Genomic DNA, 20,464 nt, shown 5'->3' with positions numbered 1-20,464 from the left:
ACCTTTTTAAATGTTCTGTTGTTGGGGGTACACGGGTTGATTGCCGACCATCCCCCACCCGCCTGCCTGTCACCATCACTGCTCCCTGCTGCTGTGCAGCAACTCCAGGAAGGGAAGGGAAGGGCCAGCGTGCAGCGATTGCACGTCATCAGCCCACAAGCTTTCCCCCGACATCAGTTCTGACGTCAGAGAAAAGGGAAGGGCCAGCCAATTGGCTGACCCGGACCTTCTCTCCGACATCAGAACTGATGTTGGGGGAAGGCTTATGGGTCAGTGATGTGCAATCGCTGCACACTGGCTCTTCCCTTACCTTCCTGGAGTTGCTGCACAGCAGCAGGGAGCAGTGATGGTGAGCTCCACAACTTCCGTGGAGATGATGCGGTATATAAACTTAAGGTTTAGTTTAGTAATACAACTCCTTAGAATGGCTGTCCTATTCACAAATAAAACAACAGAAACTGGTATATCCAAGCTGCATTCCACGTAGCACTTTAAGATCATCGCAGATGTTCCAGATATACTTTGTGTACTGGATATGCTTTAACAACAGTTCCGTGTTTCATGTTTCTTTCATGTGTGCAGCATACCCAATAGGTATCGACGGGTAGACACTGCCATTGTGTAACAAAGAGCCTTGCGGTTTATCACTGATGACTCAATAAAAAGACACCACTCCTGTTGGTCATGTGTACAACCCAAAGCTGTGAACAACCCTTCAATGTCAATGCAGATACAGAGGTTTTTAATCTGTGCAAAGAGATTTGTTAAATCATCTTGGTGGCTACGAAAGAGAGAAATATTCGTACCTGGTGAGAGCAAACACCATCCCTGCAGTCTTGAACCCAATAATTCTGCTTTTTCTTTTGACAAACCTAAGTTCCTGACCAGGTTGTTTAATTCTGACTGTGTTAAAAGATGAGGCACACCAGACATACATGATTCAAAATCACATTCAATGTTACTGTCGGTGCTTGACTGGTGCATTGCAGATTCTTCATCAGTTTCGTTTAAACTCCATTTCTCTGGTGCCTTCGGTACTGGAAGACTGTCATCATGAAGCACTGGTCACATGGCTGAAGGAAGATCAGGGTATTCAATTGATTTCTTATTTTTACCATAGAAGCTAGATACATTTGTTAGACAGAAGTAACAGTCTGTCAAGTGATCCTTCTGTTCCCGCCATATCATTGAGACAGAAAATGGCATTGACTTCTGATTACCTTTGAGCCAAACTCTAAGATCGACGGCATATCTTACACAACAAATATGAGGAGTCCATGGTTTGTCTTGACCACCAATATTGTCTGACAAACTTGCTGCTCTTCTTTGAGGGGGTAAACAGGCGGATAGACAAGGGCGATCCAGTCGACATTGTTTATCTGGATTTTCAGAAGGCATTCGATAAGGTTCCAGATGAACAACTACTTCGGAAGATTGCGAGTCATGGAATCGAAGGTGAAATACTCACATGGATCAAAAACAGGCTGGAGCATAGGAAACAGAGAGTGGGGATAAATGGACAATACTCGGAATGGAAGAGTGTCACCACTGGGGTGCGCAGGGCTCGGTGCTTGGACCTGTGCTCTTCAACATCTTTATAAACGATCTGGAAATTGGTACGATGAGCGAGGTGATTAAATTTGCAGACAATACTAAGCTATTCAGAGTAGTGAAGATGCAGGAGGATTGCGAAGATCTGCAACGTGACATAAACATGCTTGAGAAATGAGCTGCGACATGGCAAATGAGGTTCAACGTGGATAAATGTAAGGTGATGCATGTTGGTAACAAAAATCTCATGCAGGAATACAGGATGTCTGGGGCTGTACTTGGAGAGACCTCCCAGGAAAGAGACTTGGGAGTTCTGATTGACAAGTCGATGAAGCCGTCTGTGCAATGTGCAGCAGCGGCGAAAAGGGCGAACAGAATGCTAGGAATGATTAAAAAGGGAATCACGAACAGATCGGAGAGGGTTATCATGCCACTGTACCGGGCCATGGTGCGCCCTCACCTGAAATACTGCATCCAGCACTGGTCACCATACATGAAGAAGGACATGGTACTACTCGAAACGGTCCAGAGAAGAGCGACTAAAATGGTTAAGAGGCTGGAGGAGTTGCTGTACAGTGAGAGATTGAAGAAACTGGGCCTCTTCTCCCTTGAAAAGAGGAGACTGAGAGGGGACTCGATTGAAACATTCAAAATACTTAAGGGAAGAGAAGGAATTTGGAAAATTTAAAAGTAACTTAAAAACATTCTTCTTCAAGGATGCCTTTGCAAACTAATTTTATTATCCAGCTAACCCCATTCTATTTGTATTATATTTATTTTGTTAACCTCCTGTATTTTCCCTTAGTGTTCTCTCTTTACTTTAAAGATTTGTATTTCTTTCCTCCTTACCTAATGTTATGAATATGTTAAATTGAGTGTAATTGTCTTTTTATTATTATTATTTATTGTATTGTCACCTAAAAATGTAAATTTTAATTTGTACATCGCTTAGAAGTCTGATTAAGCAATTAATCAAGAAACCTAATAAACTTGAAACTTGATAAAGACAGACCACCCTTTTCAAGGTAGGGAGAACGAGAGGGCACTCTCTAAAGTTGAAAGGGGATAGATTCCATACAAACATAAGGAAATTCTTCTTCACCCAGAGTGGTGGAAAACTGGAACACTCTTCCGAAATCTGTTATAAGGGAAAACACATTTCAGGGTTTCAAAACAAAGTTGGACAAGTTCCTGCTAAACTGGAATGTACGCAAGTGAGGCTGGACTCATTTAGAGCACTGGTCTTTGACCTGAGGGCCACCGCGTGAGCGGACTACTGGGCAGGATGGACCACTGGTCTGACCCAGCAGCGGCAATTCTTATGTTCTTATTGCAGCATAACAAGTTGAGTCATGGTGTGTCTTTGAGGCTTAAGCATGTATTCACCACAAATGTAGCAGAATGTATCACAGCTGTTGCGACATCAATGAAACATTTCTGCTGTCACAAATCATCTTTCAGCAATTAATAATTAACTGACTTACTAATTAAGTTGTTTACATAGACAATACTATGCCATGAAGCATCAAAATACAGTCAAACTGAGAGACATGTAATAAAGAGTATTCCTGTATGTGAACTGCTTTTATATAGCCTTTTCAGGCTGCATCCATCAAGCCATGTACAAGCATGCCCAGACTGCATCATTTCCATGGACATTATGCAACCTGCCCTGAATGTACGCCTGGACATGCCTACATTATATCCAGCAAGGTATAATGTGAGCAATAGGCCTATATTAAGAATTAGGCTAAGAATTAATTGCAATAACCTGAAAATATAACAAAAATTGTAAAAATGTACTTTTTTTTTTATTAAAACAATATGTGATATGTAATTTAAAATGTGATTTTCATGATCAGCAGCCAAAAATCCGTAAGATACACCCAAAAGTGTTTAAGAAGCAAAAACTTTGTTGTCCAGTGTATTCAACCCCTTTTGTTTTAATTATTTCCAACTTCCATTCAGTTGAAATTACCCAAACAAAAGAAACTGTAGTCAAAAGGGCTAAACTGTTCAAAAATGCCTACAGTCTAACTAGTGGCCACCATGAGATTTTAGATCTCACCTTTGCAATTCCTAGAGCACCCCAATACTTTGGGATGAGAAACTTCCCAGCTGCCCTGGCTTTCATGTGCTTTTTGCTAGAAACAACCTTTTCAGAGCCCTATTTGGCCTAAACTCCTCCAGAGGCTGACTTGATCCTTGAACTATTCTGGTCTCCATTTTCAATCCACCCACCGCTGCTAGTCACCCAGTAAAATCTATGCAGGTTACCTCTGGTTAGCGGTAGGTTTTTTTTTTAACTGGATGTTCCTCTGTGGCTGTCCTTGCTCTCAGGCAGGCTGCAGTTCAGTTCTGCTGTGAATGAATCGATCCCTGGAGAAGCTGTTGCCTATAGTGCAGGCAAATATCTTTTTTTTTCTCTTCCAATGACGCTCTGTGGCATTCCAACACCTCATTCTTGTTCAAAACCCTCCTGCTTTAGTCCCAGGAATTTAGGGTCTCCTGCTCGGGTCTGTGTCTAGGCTCTTGCTCTGTCTCCCTCCCTCTCTCTCTCTCTCTCTATCTAGCTGCATCAGAAGAAATCCCATATTTCTAAAAGAACATGAGTGTTCACACTGTCACTACTGGCAGGGACAGAGTAAATTCAGCAGCCTTCTGGGAATTCCACTGGCAGGGTTTAAATGGATCCATTCCAGACTGTGCTATTAGCTGCATGCATTTGCTGTGGGACTCATGCAGATCCTGCATGCAGCTAATAGCAAAGAGGATGAGGAGAGCAGAGGAAAATGAGCAAGACATTGGACCAGGGGAGAAGAGCAATAGACTGGACCCACAAATGTGTATAGATAGATAACAGAAGTAAAGGGAGAGAGGTTATACTATTGGGGGAGGGGACTGGACGACAATCAAAACCAGGGTTTTCAGTTCCACATGCCCTTCCCCCCCCCCCAGCCTAGCCCTCTCCCCTCAACAAAAAAATTATCCTCCTGGGCCGCCTACCAACTCTGCCCTCTCATACCCCTCAGCCCTACCTTTTAAAAGCCCTGGTGGCCTAGTGGCCTCTGCACAGTAAAAATGATGGCTGCAACTTCCCATGAAACCAAACAACAACACACAATAGTGTTGGATGTATTGTTAGTATTATTTTTTTCTTTCTCAATTAAATTCACCACAGAGAGTACTTCTTGGGAATTCAGATTTCCACCCCTATCACATAGACACAGGTGGTGGGATTCTTCACCATTCCTAGTATCTCATCTGTTTTTCATCATCATTCATATTCTTATCACTATTTCTTTAAATAAATTTATAAATAATGTAACTTAGCTTTTCATTTGTCTTGTTTTGTTTGTAAGAAGTTCATTCCCCTTCCCAACTTCCCATGGCAGATTTGGGAGACTGCCACAAGAGGTAGCAGCTGCCATTTTTAGACTAGAACCATTATTGGTAAGAGCAATCTCCAGCTGCTTCTGGTCATGCCATTTCAAGTCTCAAAATGATCACTCTAAGATCATCAAATATGATCACACTTAATTCCTGCTCTTTTTTCGTGCACGGCCCTCAATATGACCCTGAAAACCTATTCACAATGGAAAATGGCATCTCACCTTCATATCTATTGTTCTTCTTCCTCATCCATTTTTCTACAGTTTCCGCACTGACACTTTCTGACACAAATTCATCCAGCACCTGGGGATGAAGAGAAAGATAGGCCTTCACTTTTTCATCTGTCAGACCTGCAAAAAACAACAAGCAAGATCAAAGTTTAATTGATTGGTCACGTGTCTTTTAGGTGTTAAAGCAACTTAAAAGTCAGACACATAAGCTAAAAAAAACAGTTTGATTTGTAAAGTGCAGTAAGTTCTAAATTCTTGCTGTCCTCAATGCACCACATCGGATAATTTTTAGATGAGTCATTTCTTGGAACTAGAGCAACTTAAAATAAAATTTATTATATTTTTATTCAGCTCTATCGAAAATCCTCTATGCGGATTACAAATAAACATACATAATTCAATTAATGCAGATCAACATCTAATATGGCTGCAACGATGGTGCCAGGAAATGAACTTCGGATTCCTGAATCACGGAGAGGCACTACAGGGACTACAGGGACCAGACAGACTCCACCTGACCAACAGAGGTAAGAATGTCTTCGGACACAGACTAGCCCGCCTACTTCGAAGGGCTTTAAACTAGGTAAGTTGGGGGAGGGTACCCATTTTTACACCGGAGCAGTAAGTAACAATCCTGAGGTGGCAAACCAAAACTCCGCTTCCAAATCTGAGGTAAGTACCCTTAATGCAAAAGAATCGCTAGGAGACACTTTAACTCCAATGGGTGGCTCACTACAGGAGCTTAAAAAACAGAAAGAGTGGAGAGCTATGTATGTTAACGCACGCAGCCTAGGGAATAAATTTTTAGAACTAGAAACAGAAATAGTTAATGCAGATCTAGACGTAGTAGCAATATCCGAAACATGGTTCACAGACTCTCATGGGTGGGATATAACTATACCAGGATAAGACAGAGAGGGTAAGTTAGGAGGTGGGGTAGCACTTTACATCAAAGAGAACATCATGACAACCAGGATCACGGATGTCAAGTATACTGGGGAATCCATCTGGGTAAACCTAGCCAGAGGCGGAGAAAAATGCCTATACCTTGGTGTGGTATACAGACCTCCAAGACAATCGGAGGACAAGGACACAGAATTAATTGAAGACATGGAGAATATCACCTTACGGGGGGACGTAGTTCTGTTAGGAGACTTCAACATGCCTGATGTAGACTGGAACACACTTTCAGCGACAACTTGTTATAGCAGGAGGATATTAACATCCATGAAGGGAGTACGGCTCAAACAACTGGTACTAGAACCCACTAGGGCCCAGGCCATCCTGGACCTGGTACTTACGAACGGGGAAAGCGTCTCAGAAGTTTCAGTGGGAGAAACGCTAGCCACCAGTGACCATAACATGGTATGGTTTAACCTTAAGAAAGGCTTCCCTAGATCACAAACAAAAACAAGAGTACTCAATTTCCGGGGCACTGACTTCACACGCATGGGAGATTTCGTCTATCAGACGCTGCAGGTTCAAGAAGTAACTGATAATGTGGAAGCTAGGTGGTCAACCTTGAAATCGACCCTTCATGAGGCAACTATCCGCTACATAAAATCGGTAACCAAACAACAAAGAAAAAAGAAACCCCAATGGTTCATAGATGAGATCTCGTATCTAGTCAAGGAGAAGAAAAAAGCATTTCTCTCATACAAACGCACCGGGTAAAAAGAAGCTAACATTGAATACAGGACAAAGTCTGCAGCGGTCAAAACAGCAGTCAGGGAGGCCAAACTTTGAACGGAAGAAACTCTAGCGAAGAACATTAAGAAAGGGGACAAATCCTTCTTCAGATACATTAGCGACAGGAAAAAGAACGCAAATTGGATAATACGCCTTAGAATGCCAGACGGGAATTATGTGGAAACAGATTCCGATAAAGCCAAAATACTGAATGATTACTTCTGTTCAGTCTTTACCTGCGAGGCACCAGGGCACGGGCCACAGCTGGAAGCAAAGCAAAGCATGGAAGACCCATTTCAGAATTTTGAGTTCACACCAGCTGATGTTTACAGAGAACTGTCAAGACTCAAGGTGAACAAAGCCATGGGACCGGACAATTTGCACCCAAGAGTGCTCAGAGATGTTTTGGTGGAACCGTTAGCCGTGCTCTTCAATCTCTCCCTGAGAACGGGGAGAGTCCCCCTGGACTGGAAAACTGCCAACGTTGTTCCTCTGCACAAGAAGGGCTGCAGAGCGGAGGCTGCGAATTACAGACCAGTGAGTCTCACATCAATAGTGTGTAAACTCATGGAAACTCTACTTAAAGGCAAACTAGACACAATACTGGATGGGGGGAATCTGAGGGATCCCTGCCAACATGGATTCACTAGGGGCAGGTCATGCCAGTCCAATCTTATCAGCTTCTTTGACTGGGTGACAGGAAAGCTGGACTTAGGAGAGTCTCTGGACATAGTGTATTTGGATTTCAGTAAGGCTTTTGACAGTGTTCCACACCGTAGACTATTAAACAAGATGAAATCAATGGGGTTAGGTGAGAAACTAACTGCATGGGTCAAGGAGTGGCTGAGTGGAAGACTTCAGAGAGTGGTGGTCAATGGCACCCTCTCTGAGACATCGGAAGTGACTAGCGGAGTGCCGCAGGGCTCAGTCCTGGGACCATCCCTTTTCAACATATTCATAAGGGACTTGACCCGAGGGCTTCAGGGTAAAGTAGCACTGTTTGCTGATGATGCCAAACTGTGTAATATAGTAGGTGAAAGCAATCTCAAGGATAGTATGACGCAGGATCTGATCACATTGGAAAACTGGTCCTCGACGTGGCAGCTGGGCTTCAATGCTAAGAAGTGTAAGGTCATAAGAACATAAGAAGTTGCCTCCACTGGGTCAGACCGAGGTCCATCTCGCCCAGCGGTCCGCTCCCGCGGCGGCCCATCAGGTCTGCGACCTGTGAAGTGGTTTCTGACCACTTTTATAACCTACCTCAAGTTCTATCTGTACCCCTCTATCCCTTTATCCTCCAGGAACCTATCCAAACCCTTCTTGAACCCCTGTACAGAGTTCTGGCCTATCACTTCCTCCGGAAGCGCGTTCCATGTGTCTACCACCCTCTGCGTAAAAAAGAATTTTCTAGCATTTGTTCTAAACCTGTCCCCTTTCAATTTCTCCGAGTGACCCCTAGTGCTTGTGGCTCCCCTCAGTTTGAAGAATCTGTCCTTATTTACTCTCTCTATGCTCTTAAGGATTTTGAAGGTTTCTATCATGTCCCCTCTAAGTCTCCTCTTCTCCAGGGAGAACATCCCCAGCATTTTTAACCTGTCAGCGTATGGAAAATTTTCCATACCTTTTATCAGCTTAGTCGCCCTCCTCTGCACTCCCTCGAGTACCGCCATGTCCTTCTTGAGGTACGGCGACCAGTATTGAACACAGTACTCCAGGTGCGGGCGCACCATTGCGCGATACAGCGGCATGATGACTTCCTTCGTCCGGGTTGTGATACCCTTTTTGATGATGCCCAGCATTCTGTTTGCTTTCTTTGAGGCTGTCGCACATTGCGCCGATGGTTTCAGTGATGAGTCGACCATCACCCCCAAGTCCCTTTCCAGGTTACTCACCCCTAGCAGTGTTCCCCCCCATTTTGTAGTTGAACATCGGGTTCTTTTTCCCTACATGCATGACCTTGCATTTCTCTACGTTAAAACTCATTTGCCACTTTTTTGCCCAGTCTTCCAGTCTCGTTAGGTCCCTTTGTAGGTCTTCACAGTCTTCCGTGTTTCTAACCCTGCTGCAGAGTTTGGTGTCATCAGCAAATTTGATAACCTCACATTTTGTCCCCGTTTCCATCTCGGTAGCAGAAATCCATGCAGAACATACACCTTGAATGGAGAAACACTAGCTAGGACTTCAGAAGAACGGGACTTGGGAGTGATCATCAGCGCAGACATGAAGGCTGCCAAACAAGTAGAGAAGGCCTCATCCAAGGCAAGGCAAATGATGGGATGTATCAATAGAAGCTTCATCAGCCGCAAACCTGAAGTCATAATGCCACTCTACAGAACCATGGTGAGACCTCATCTGGAATACTGTGTGCAGTTCTGGAGGCCACATTACCGGAAAGATGTGCTTCGAGCTGAGTCGGTCCAGCGAATGGCCACTAGGATGGTCGCCGGACTCAAGGGTCTCTCATACGAAGAAAGACTGGGCAAACTGCAGCTCTATACCCTAGAGGAGCGCAGGGAAAGGGGTGACATGATTGAGACATTCAAGTACGTCACAGGTCGTGTAGAGGTGGAAAACGATATATTCTTTCCCAAGGGGCCCTCGGTCACAAGGGGGCACCCGCTCAAACTCAGAGGAGGGAAATTTAGTGGTGACATCAGGAAGTATTTCTTCACAGAAAGGGTGGTGGATCACTGGAACAAACTTCCGGTGCAGGTGATCAAGGCCACCAGTGTGCTCGACTTTAAGAATAAATGGGACATCCACGTGGGATCCCTACGACGGTCGAGTTAAGGAACTAGGTCATTAGCACTCAGACTTAATAGGGTGGGTAAATGGAGTGGGCAGACTTGATGGGCTGTAGCCCTTTTCTGCCGTCATCTTTCTATGTTTCAAATATAAAAATAAAATTAGACAATACATAAAATCATAACATAATCCTCCACCATTCCTCCTTTTGTAATGGATTAACTCTAGCCCCAAACGAGAAAGGATGCTGATAAAGAGCTCCTTTATGAACCCTTGAAAAAGCCCTTTTGGGCAAAACGGGTCCCGTCGGGGTATGCTACATTAAAAGGATAAGTGAATAAGAAATATGTGCTGTTGTTTAGTCTTTATTTTTGAAAAGCGATAGAAAGCAACACAGCAGTAAGCAAATAAGCTACACTTTTATAAGGAGGCAATCAGATGAGCCAAAGCTGGACATTTATAAATATTTACAATTATGGCTTTGAAGACCTGTGATTGAACCCAAACCAGTAAAGTGTATTATTATCGTGAGTAAAATTGGACCAGGGCTTACTATGAATTGTCAAGTTGTAAAAACAATGCAAATATGTTTTGAACAAATACACTTCGGGCTCCTTTTACTAAGGTGCCCTAGCGTTTTTACTAAGGTGCCCTAGGATATTACCGCGCGCTATGCGGATAGAACTAATGCCAGCTCAATGCTGGCGTTAAGGTCTAGCGCGGGGGGCTATTCCACACGTTAATGCCCTAATGCAGCTTAGTAAAAGGAGCCCTTCCTGTACCGGGTAAAATCAATGCTGTCATTATCTGACTTCCGTACTGCTGAACAAGCAATGGTCTTGTCACAGCTGGACTACTGCAAAACATGAATACAAAATGTTAGGTGCGGCATTGGGCAAGAGCAAACAAGAAAGGGATCTGGGGGTACTGATTAACAAGACACTGAAGCCGTCGGCTCAATGTGCATCAGCGGCAAAGAAAGCAAACAGGATGTTGGGCATGATAAAGAAGGGAATCACGAGTAGATCAGCGGACGTCATAATGCTGCTTTACAGAGCAATGGTCAGACCACACTTGGAATACTGTATCCAACAATGGTCTCTCTACCTAAAAAAGGATATAACCCTGCTGGAGAGGGTGCAGAGGCGAGCCACAAAGCTAGTAAAAGGCATCGAGAATTAGAGCTACAAAGAATGCCTTGGAAAACTAGGATTGTTCACCCTCGAGAAGAGAAGGCTGCGAGAGGATATGATAGAGACTTTCAAAATACTAAAAGGATTCGACAAAATAGAGCAAGAAACATCATTATTCACATTGTCAAATGTGACTCGGACAAGGGGTCATGGACTGAAACTGAGGGGCAACAGGCCCAGGACAAATATCAGGAAGTTCTGTTTCACACAGCGAGTGGTGGACGCTTGGAATGCTCTCCCGGAGGAGGTTGTGTCAGAGACCACCATTCCAGGATTCAAGGGCAAGTTGGATGCACACCTTCTTGCAAAACACAGGTAAACAAGGTAAACAGGTAAACAAGGTCTTCAGCAGGGAACACCTGGATTGGCCTCCGCGTGTGCGGGTCGCCAGACTAGATGGACCTAGGGTCTGATCGGGTGAAGGCATTTCTTATGTTCTTAATAACTGGGAATAACTAAGATCAGGTGTAGGGCACTGCAGGTGGTCCAGAATGCCGCAGCTAGGTTGATAACTGGAACATCAAGATATGAGCAATTACTCCATATCTTCAACAACTGCACTGGTTGCCAGTTGCGTTTCGAATTCAGTACAAAGCAATCATGTTATGTCATCAATTCTTATATGGTACGATGCCTGGAATTTTTAAGAATATGATGTCTCGTTACCAACCACAAAAGTCCCTGCATTCTGCATGTGCTGCATTGTTGAAGACAAAGGCCAACCCTCAACATGTAGATAGAAATGCTGACTTTTTACATGTGCAGGAATTAAGTTTCGAAAATGTGGAGAGAGGAATTCTTTTAGGAAAATGTTGAAGACTCAACAGTTTGTAAATGTATTTTTCTGAGCAATTGATTTATACTACACTGAATTTATGTTACACTGAATATGTCTATTTTATCTTCTTATTTTGCATATAGACTTTTAACATTTTATGTGTGTAACCTCTTGTGAACCGTTTTGGATAAAAGCGGTATAGAAATTTTAAAAATAAATAAATAATACTCAGAGACTTTTCAACCTGAATCACCACAAACATGATAAAAATCTAAGTCTCAGCTGGTCAAATAAAAATAGGGCATTAGGTCAGTGGCGTACCTAGGGTATGTGGCACCCGGGGCCCATCATTTTTTGACACCCCCCCCCCCCCCCCCCTCATGTAAAATTTTTTTTTTTTTTTTTTTTTTCAATAACCATGAAATGGAATAAATGGTCAGAATAGAAACAGGCAGTGAAAATTTTCTTTTTTTTTTTTTTTTTTTTTCCAAAGTATTTTTATTGAGAATGGCAAAAGGTCCAGACAAGCAACCATGTTCTGTACAGAAACTTATACATTATCAAAAAGAACACAGAATGAGAGTAACAGCAACAACAAGCATGAACAAGCCTCTCCCAAGAGAAAATTGCCAATGAGAGGCATAGCAATACACAACAAAAGGCCAAAACTTGGGGCAAGCAAACAAATCCCACCCCAGAACCCACAAGAATAATAAGCCGGACTAGACCCTCAGCCATATTTTATAATGAAAAAAACCCCCACAAGCAACAACACCCAGACCGCTCACCAGACACACCAATCCGCACAACAAGCACCCAAGAAACACCCAGCCACCACCCAGACAAAACTACCAGACACACCTACCCCACCAAGCCCAGACCCAACCCCCCCTCCCCAGAGAGTGCAAGCGCAAAGTGGACCGTGAAAAGGGCAGCTGCAGAAGTGGAAAGCCCCAGATAAGTAGGTTAGCTAAAGAAAGCCCACAGATAGAAGAAATCAGGATAACAGAAGTTCCAACAAATGCTCCCACAGAAAATTTTCTTTTATTGAACCTCATTTATGTAACCATTATTCCAAACATAACATAACATAAATTATGTCTGAATTGTCATGACATCAGAAGTACATATGGAGTAGTTGCAGGTGATGCTTGGGACAGTTCTGATTATGTTAGTTTGGTTTTATGTGTTTTTTTAATAGAAGGGTTTTTATTTCTTTTTTTAAGGTTTTGTAGTTTGTGGTCGAGGTCAATAGGTTGTAGAGTTGGGGGTCAAGTGTTGCAGCTCGAATGGCTAGGAGGTTGTCGAACAGTTTTTTTCTTTTGACGTTTTTGGTTGGAGGGTGTGTGAATGGTGCGTGAGTTCTCCTATGTCTGTTTGAAGTGGATTGAATTATTTAGCTGAAGAAATTAGTTACCCCCCCATTCCACACACATTAATTCTCTTCCATTTTTGTTCCCATTATAAAAAAACACTGATAAGTTCCCAGGAAAAAAATACATTAAAATAAGAAGTGAAAACAAAGGCCCCTACAGATGAGAACATAACATAAGAATAGCCTAACTGGGTCACACCAATGGTCCATCATGCCCAGTAGCCCATTCTCATGGTAGCCAATAGTGCTGCCCGATTCAGAGAAAAATATTTCATTCGATCCGATTCACCCTGTTGAATCGATTTTTCGATTAGATTCACTGTTAATGACACCGCTTTTTAAGTTTAAACAAAGTATAACAATAAATTTCACAACAACAATAAATTTCACAAAGTACTTAAAAAAAAAAAATCACATTTTTCCATTAAAGCAGTTCTGGAGACATTTGCTTGAACAGTCTTTTTTCCCAGTCCATAAGCAAGCAATATGAAAAAGATTTCCTTAATTATCTACTCAAACATTTTTGCTATTTACTTTCATTGTACCTATACTATTATTCAGTAGAAAAAATGGACTTAACTGTGCAGGAAATGAATCTCCTCATACACCCACCATATAGTGCAAAAATGTGCAAAGGTCTGTTTTTTTCTTTCGATCACTACATAGCCTAATGCCACACAAGCAGCGCTGTTACAAACATATTCTGAAGGTCAATGCTAAGGTTGACAAAGTTTCCTTCCTTGGACCAGAAGGAGATACTGACAAACCACTGGAAGAGATTCTAAAACAACTACCCAGAAATAACACCCAAAGACCCACTCAGTGTGTGAACCAGTTGAGTGGAGTGGACTAACTGGGGGTGGAAATGGGCCCAGAGTTTGCTCAGCAGAATTTCCCAGACTACCTCTTCCTCTCAACACACTGACATGCTACCACCACCACCAACACTAGGAACACCTCACCGAGTATGCCAGCAATGCTTATAAACTTTATAAAACACATTATTATATTTTCTTATAAAGCATATATTTTAACTGAACTCAGCCTTGCCATTCACAAAAATAGAAAAGTTCCCATTTCAAGCTGTCTCATGTACACTTTTCAAATCTAACATATTGTAATCACAAAACAGAAAATAAAATTATTTTTTCTACCTTTTGTTCTCTGATCAATATTCAAATCTTGTTGGTCCCAGGCTCTTGTTGTCTTGCTTGCCAGGGTCTCCTTTCTCCGTGCTAACCATCCGTCTGCCATCTCTGTTCTCCCCTTCCGTTTCCCTTCCCTCTCCCGGAGATCTGGCATCTTTCCTTTTTTTTGTCTCCATCCACAGATTCACCTTTTCTCAACTCCCCACCACCCCAGGATCCACCATCTCTCCCTTTCTGTTCCCAACTATCCTCCTATCCAGTATCTCTATCCCCCCTCCACACCATCCCCTGTTTCCAAGTTCTCTCCCTTTCTGTTCCTTCCCTCCCTAAATCCCATTATGCACCATCTCTCTCCCACTCCTCTGTTTTTAGACCCATTATTTCTAACCCCCAAAGTCTGGCATATGCATGTATCTTTGAACCCCCCCTTCCCTCTCTCCCTCTGTGTACTTTTACACCAGGACCCCCCCCCCCCCGAAGGTCTGTCCCCCCTCCGAAGGGCTACACCCCACCCCTGAAGACCTGCACCCCCCGAAGGACTTTACCTCCCACCCGAAGGTCTGTCCCCCTCTGAAGGCCTAAACCCCACCCCTGAAGGACTGCACCCCCCCCCCGAAGGCCTGCACTCCCTTGAAGGTCTGCACCCCCCCGAAGGCCTGCCCCCCCCTTGAAGGCCTGTCCCACCCCCTTGTAGGCCTGTCCCCCCTTTAAGGCCTGCCTGCCTGCCTTTCCCCCCCTTGAAGGCCTGTCTCCCCCTTGAAGGCCTGCACCCCCCTTGAAGGCCTGCACCCCCCCTTGAAGGCCTGTCCCCCCCTTGTAGGCCTGTCCCCCCCCTTGTAGGCCTGTCCCCCCCCTTGTAGGCCTGTCCCCCCCTTGAAGGCCTGCCTGCCTTTCCCCCCTTGAAGGTCTGCACCCCCCCGAAGGCCTGTCCCCCCCTTGAAGGCCTGTCCCACCCCCTTGTAGGCCTGTCCCCCCTTTAAGGCCTGCCTGCCTGCCTTTCCCCCCCTTGAAGGCCTGTCTCCCCCTTGAAGGCCTGCACCCCCCTTGAAGGCCTGCACCCCCCCTTGAAGGCCTGCACCCCCCCTTGAAGGCCTGTCCCCCCCCTTGTAGGCCTGTCCCCCCCCTTGTAGGCCTGTCCCCCCCCCCTTGTAGGCCTGTCCCCCCCTTGAAGGCCTGCCTGCCTTTCCCCCCTTGAAGGCCTGCACCCCCTTGAAGGTCTGCACCCCCCCAAAGGCCTACACCCCCCCCCCGAAGGTCTGCACCCCCCTGAAGGCCTGCCTGCCCCCCTTGAAGGCCTGCACCCCTTGAATGTCTGCACCCCCCCCCCCCGAAGGCCTGTCCCCCCTTGAAGGCCTGCCTGCCTGCCTGTCACCCCCTCCCCCTTGAAAGCCTGCTTGCCTGCCCGCCCGCCCCACCCTGAAGGCCTGATGCCCCGACCCACCCCGAAGGACCGCTCGCCCCCCTGGCCTCCCCGCACCACCTATGAACAGCCGCAGCAGGATCGCGAAGTCAGCGTCGGGTACCAGCCCTAAGGGGGTGTTCCCGGCCTTGCCGTTCAGTCCCCCGCCACCCCCGAAGGACCGCTCGCCCCCCTGGCCTCCCCGCACCACCTATGAACAGCCGCAGCAGGTTCGCGAAGTCAGCGTCAGCGATCCCTGCTGCTTCCTGCGCCACGGTCCCGCCCCTCCTCTGACGTCAGAGGAGGGGCGGGATCGCGTCGTAGGAAGCAGCGCAGGGATGCTGACGCTGACTTCGCGATCCTGCTGCGGCTGTTCATAGGTGGTGCGGGGAGGCCAGGGGGGCGAGCGGTCCTTCGGGGGTGGCGGGGGACTGAACGGCAAGGCCGGGAACACCCCCTTAGGGCTGGTACCCGGGGCGGCCCGCCCCCCCCCCCCCCCCCCCTAGGTACGCCACTGCATTAGGTACTGCGTGAGAGTATTTGATTAGAGGATCATAACAAGTAAACTGATATGAGCAGTATGTCAGGGAACACACACAGAAGCAATAGTACATAAGAACATAAAAGTTGCTATACTGTGACAGACCGAAGGTCCATTAAGCCCAGTATCCTGTTTCCAACCGTAGCCAATCCAGGTCACAAGTACCTGGCAAGATCCTAAAAGAGTAAAACAGATTTTATGCTGCTTATCCTAGAAATAAGCAGTGGATTTTCCAAGTCCATCTTAATAACGGCTTATGGACTTTCTTTTAGGAAATTATCCAAACCAATTTTAAACCCTGCTAAGCTAACTGCTTTCACCACATTCTCTGGGAATGAATTCCAGAGTTTAATTACACATTGAGTGAAGAAATATTTTCTCCAATTTGTTTTAAATTTACTACTTATTGGCTTCATCGCATGCCCCCTAATTCTCGCAATTAAGTTTTATATTTGCAGGTGTTTTATTATAATAAGCAAGCTTCCTCCTTTCAAAAATAGGGAGTTGGAAAAGGTTTCACAGTTGAATATAGGAGAGAGTCCAAGCATGTCACTATTCAAAGGATTTATTAACATTACATGCTGCTTAACACAGCCAAGGTTGTAAAGTGGTTTCCAATAAACAGTACCAACCATACAATACTTAAAAGAAATCACTTTACCATACAGAAATCTTAATATTCAGCATAAATCCAATCCATAACTCTGTTTAAATAGCCAATTTTTCAAAACCTTTTGAAGGAAAATACCTAGGAATATCACACAACTCAGCTGACAGTGAATTCCATCAAGATGATCCAACATAACAAAATACCCCATTTCTAAAAAGAGTACAAATTACACTGAGCTGTGTATTCCTCTACCTTGTAAAAAAGATAGGCAGGACACCCACATAGAAAGCTTTATAGCAGGGGTGTCCAACCTTTTGGCTTCCCTGGGCCACATTAGCCGAAAAAAGTGTTTCTGGGGCTGCACAAATACTGCAGCAAGACAGAGGAGGGAGCCGGCAAGACGGCAAACACCCAGGGACAGCAGAGGGAAACACTGTATCGCCCTCGACCAAAGCCACACAAAATACTTCATGGGGCCACATGCGGCCCTTGGGCCGCAGGTTGGACACCCCTACTTTATAGCCTGAGCAGTTTCAAAGAATTATCTGTTTTCCCAAAAATGATTTATATATTTATATATATATATACCTGTATATATATATAAATAAAAGCTCATTACCATCTTATTTCATAACACTAGTGATGCAGCATATCAATAAAACAGACCTCAGTGGTGACCCGTTTCACACAGGTGAGAGAAAGAGTTTAAAATAAAATTACAGAAGAAGTAACAGCAATTAAGCAAAGTCTAGCTGCAGGATAAGGAGTCCACAGGAAAAGGGAGAATAGAGGAGTCTGATGGCTGGTGCCGTTAAGTTGACGAGAACAGTCTTCACTGCTTTTCGGAAGGCAGTTCTTCTAGACATCGATGACAGTAGGTCAATACTCCACAAAGGAAGCCATGCCCTACTAGTATTGCTACCTTTGACACCACTGACAATCAGCTCCTACTCCACAGACTCACTGACCTAGGGATCAAGGACACTGCTCTTCAATGGTTCAATAAATTGAATCAGGTTGGGCAGATTGGATGGATCATTCGGGTCTATGTTACTGCCTTCCTACACCAGAGAACGCAAGCAGTACTGCTGGGTCCAAACAAATCTGAACCCAAGCCCATCAAATATGGAGTCCCTAGGGTGCCCTGCTATCCCCACTCATATTTAACCTGTACATCAGACCAGTTAGTGACATTGACCAGAAATATAACATCAAAATCCACTCATTATTATCAATTTATATTGAAACATCCAACTTCTATATGCTTTACTATTTACAATCTTTAACTGGTCAATTCTGCAGCAACTCCCACAACTTAAATCAGGACCCCACAGCCTGATCAAGATATTCAGATCAATGACAATATGGGCGAATCATGTGTTATATGTGTGAAATGAGTCACCATTGAGGTCTGCTTTATTATATCCTGTTATGAAATAAGATGGCACTGAGCTTTTATAGTATTGATTTTATGATTTGGATTGTTGCTCCTACCACCATATCAGACCTTTGAAATTTAATTCAGAAATGGATTAGGCAGATATGCGTTAACAGTCCATGATTTTTTAGTCTATATGATCATCAACCTTATAGGCAGGGAAGATATGATTACATGATTAAGTCATGCCTGCTGGAAAATGAAGGATATAAGTGTGGCCGAGTACAGTACAGTCTCAGTTATCTGGCCTTCGCTAATCCATCCATCTGGCATATCCTGTCTTCCAGCTTCATATGCTGCAAGGAAGCTGTGTTTTCAAGACAAGACCGTGCTCTTCCAGTATGTGCAGCAATTGCTGGACCTGGGTCTCCACTTTTGCAGATACCCTATGTCTGTTCTTTATGCATAAAGTATGATTGCCATGCATTTTTAAGGATTATTGTTTTCCGTATTATCCAATTTTTTCACCTACCTGACAACAGATTTATATCGGACAATGTTTATGTCAAATAATCAATACTGTACTTCATTTCTAGCGCACTTCTAAGCACCTTCTACTTATCACTGTTTTAGTCAGGATACTAAGCTACACAGACCAATATGTGACCTAGAACAGCAAATTTTACATTTCACCTACAATTAAACTAAACTCAAACTAAAATATGTTTTATAAAATTAAAACAATGTAGTTAATGCATTACAGAATGACTAAAAACTTTAAGGGCATGCAATGCTTTAATCCAGGGGTGTCCAACCTTTTGGCCATCAGCTCAGCGGTTACTTTTTTGGCACTTATACCTGTTTTGACTTGGTCTATGTCAAAATGTATAAGTGCCGACTAGGCAACCTGTCAAAAGTTTTGGTTATACCTGCTGTACTCCTAGGTGTAGGTCGGCCCACCTCCCGCCCGCCCTTTCCCCTCCTCTAAAAACGCCTCTTTTCGCTGCTGAAGACATTAAAAGCGGGATACAGCCTGCTGTCCGCCTATATACTCACACCCACCCCTTACCATCATAACTTTCCCCCACCCACTTTACCACAAACACACTACAGTCTTTATGATGATAAAAATTAGCCGTAGCTCAGTTTATTAAACCATAACACATAAAGCATATCTTAACTTCAATTAACATCATATCAAAAGAGCTCCTTCCGAGCTGCCAAAAAATATATAGTTTCAGTGCCCTCGACCCCACCTCCACAGCAAGGGTCAGAGGGGTGGCATGTCCCTCATGTCCCTTTTATCCAGGTGACCTCACCCACTGGACACGGCTCCCCGCTGTCCCAACACTCATCACCTGATAAGCCCTATGACCCAGTAGCTTGAGAGATCCTCTCCCCGAGCTACCAACATCTGCCACAAACAACAGGCGGGCAGGTGGGAAAAAGCCGCCCTGGAGGACCCCAGAAGGAGCCAAGTCCTCCAGGGTCCCAGCTTTATGACTTCGCCCTCGCACCCTCCCCAGCCTTCCACCAATCAATTTAAAAAACAAACTATATTGACAGGCCCATCACCCAATCCATCCCCAATTACTCCCCCCCTCCCACCGCCAAATAACCCAACAAACCCCAGTCGATGGGCAACACAAGGGCTCTACCAGCCCCATGTTACATTCCGCCCATTGACACGGGGGTCTTGGCCCTTCTTCACTGGTTTCAGAGCACATGCACTTGGAGTAAAGGGAAAAGGGACAGGGCAAGAGGAAGCAGTAGGCAGGAAGGTATGCTCCAATTTCTTCCTACTGGTTAGACCCAGTGGCGTAGTAAGGGGGTGCATGCAGGGGCAGAGCACCCTGGGTACCGTCTTGGTGGGGTCCCTAGCACCTCTCCGTCCTTTCCCGCCCCCATACCTCTCTAAAAATCTTTGTCAGCACAAGCAACTACTCTAGCCTGCTGCTAGCGCCACCCTGGCTCCCAACGAAATTACTTCCGGGTCACAGGGCCAGGAAGTAACATAGGAGGGAATGCCAGCACGAGCAGCAGGCCGGGGAAGCTGCTCACACAAGCGAAAGTTTCAAGATATACAGGAGATAATGGGGGGGGGGGGTTGGTGCAGAAGGAGCAGGGGATAGAGAGGAGGGCATGGGGTCACCACTGCATCAGGTGCCTTCTATCCTCACTATGCCCTGGTTGGACCACATGGTTTACTTCTCCAAGGCTTATCTTTCAAGAAGGTAGTGATCAATAATAAAAATAATAACAATTTATTTATATATCGCAAAACCGTGAAGTTCTATGTGGTTTACATCATTTAAAATACTTCATTTAGTATATAATAAAAGTTGAAGAGAATTAAAAACAAAGGCTAAAAACCCTAAAAGATCTGATTATTGCCTAATTAAAAAAAATTTTTTTTTTACAAATTAACCATCTA

The 20,464-nt window shown here is 44.6% G+C and overlaps 1 protein-coding gene across 6 annotated transcripts in view; it reads right to left on the bottom strand.

Moving 5' to 3' along the window:
• Window positions 1-20,464, bottom strand: part of PDE10A (phosphodiesterase 10A) — a 590,210-nt gene that overhangs the window by 413,761 nt on the left and 155,985 nt on the right. For all 6 annotated transcript variants that reach the window (XM_033937273.1, XM_033937275.1, XM_033937278.1 and 3 more), the window contains one exon: window positions 5,166-5,294. In XM_033937273.1, the coding sequence (XP_033793164.1) occupies window positions 5,166-5,294 (129 nt within the window). The remainder of the gene's footprint in view (window positions 1-5,165; window positions 5,295-20,464) is intronic.

The sequence above is a fragment of the Geotrypetes seraphini genome, chromosome 3 (assembly GCF_902459505.1).
Source record: "Geotrypetes seraphini chromosome 3, aGeoSer1.1, whole genome shotgun sequence".
In the NCBI taxonomy this organism is placed as follows: Eukaryota; Metazoa; Chordata; class Amphibia; order Gymnophiona; family Dermophiidae; genus Geotrypetes; species Geotrypetes seraphini.
This window is presented reverse-complemented; position numbering and strand designations above follow the sequence as displayed.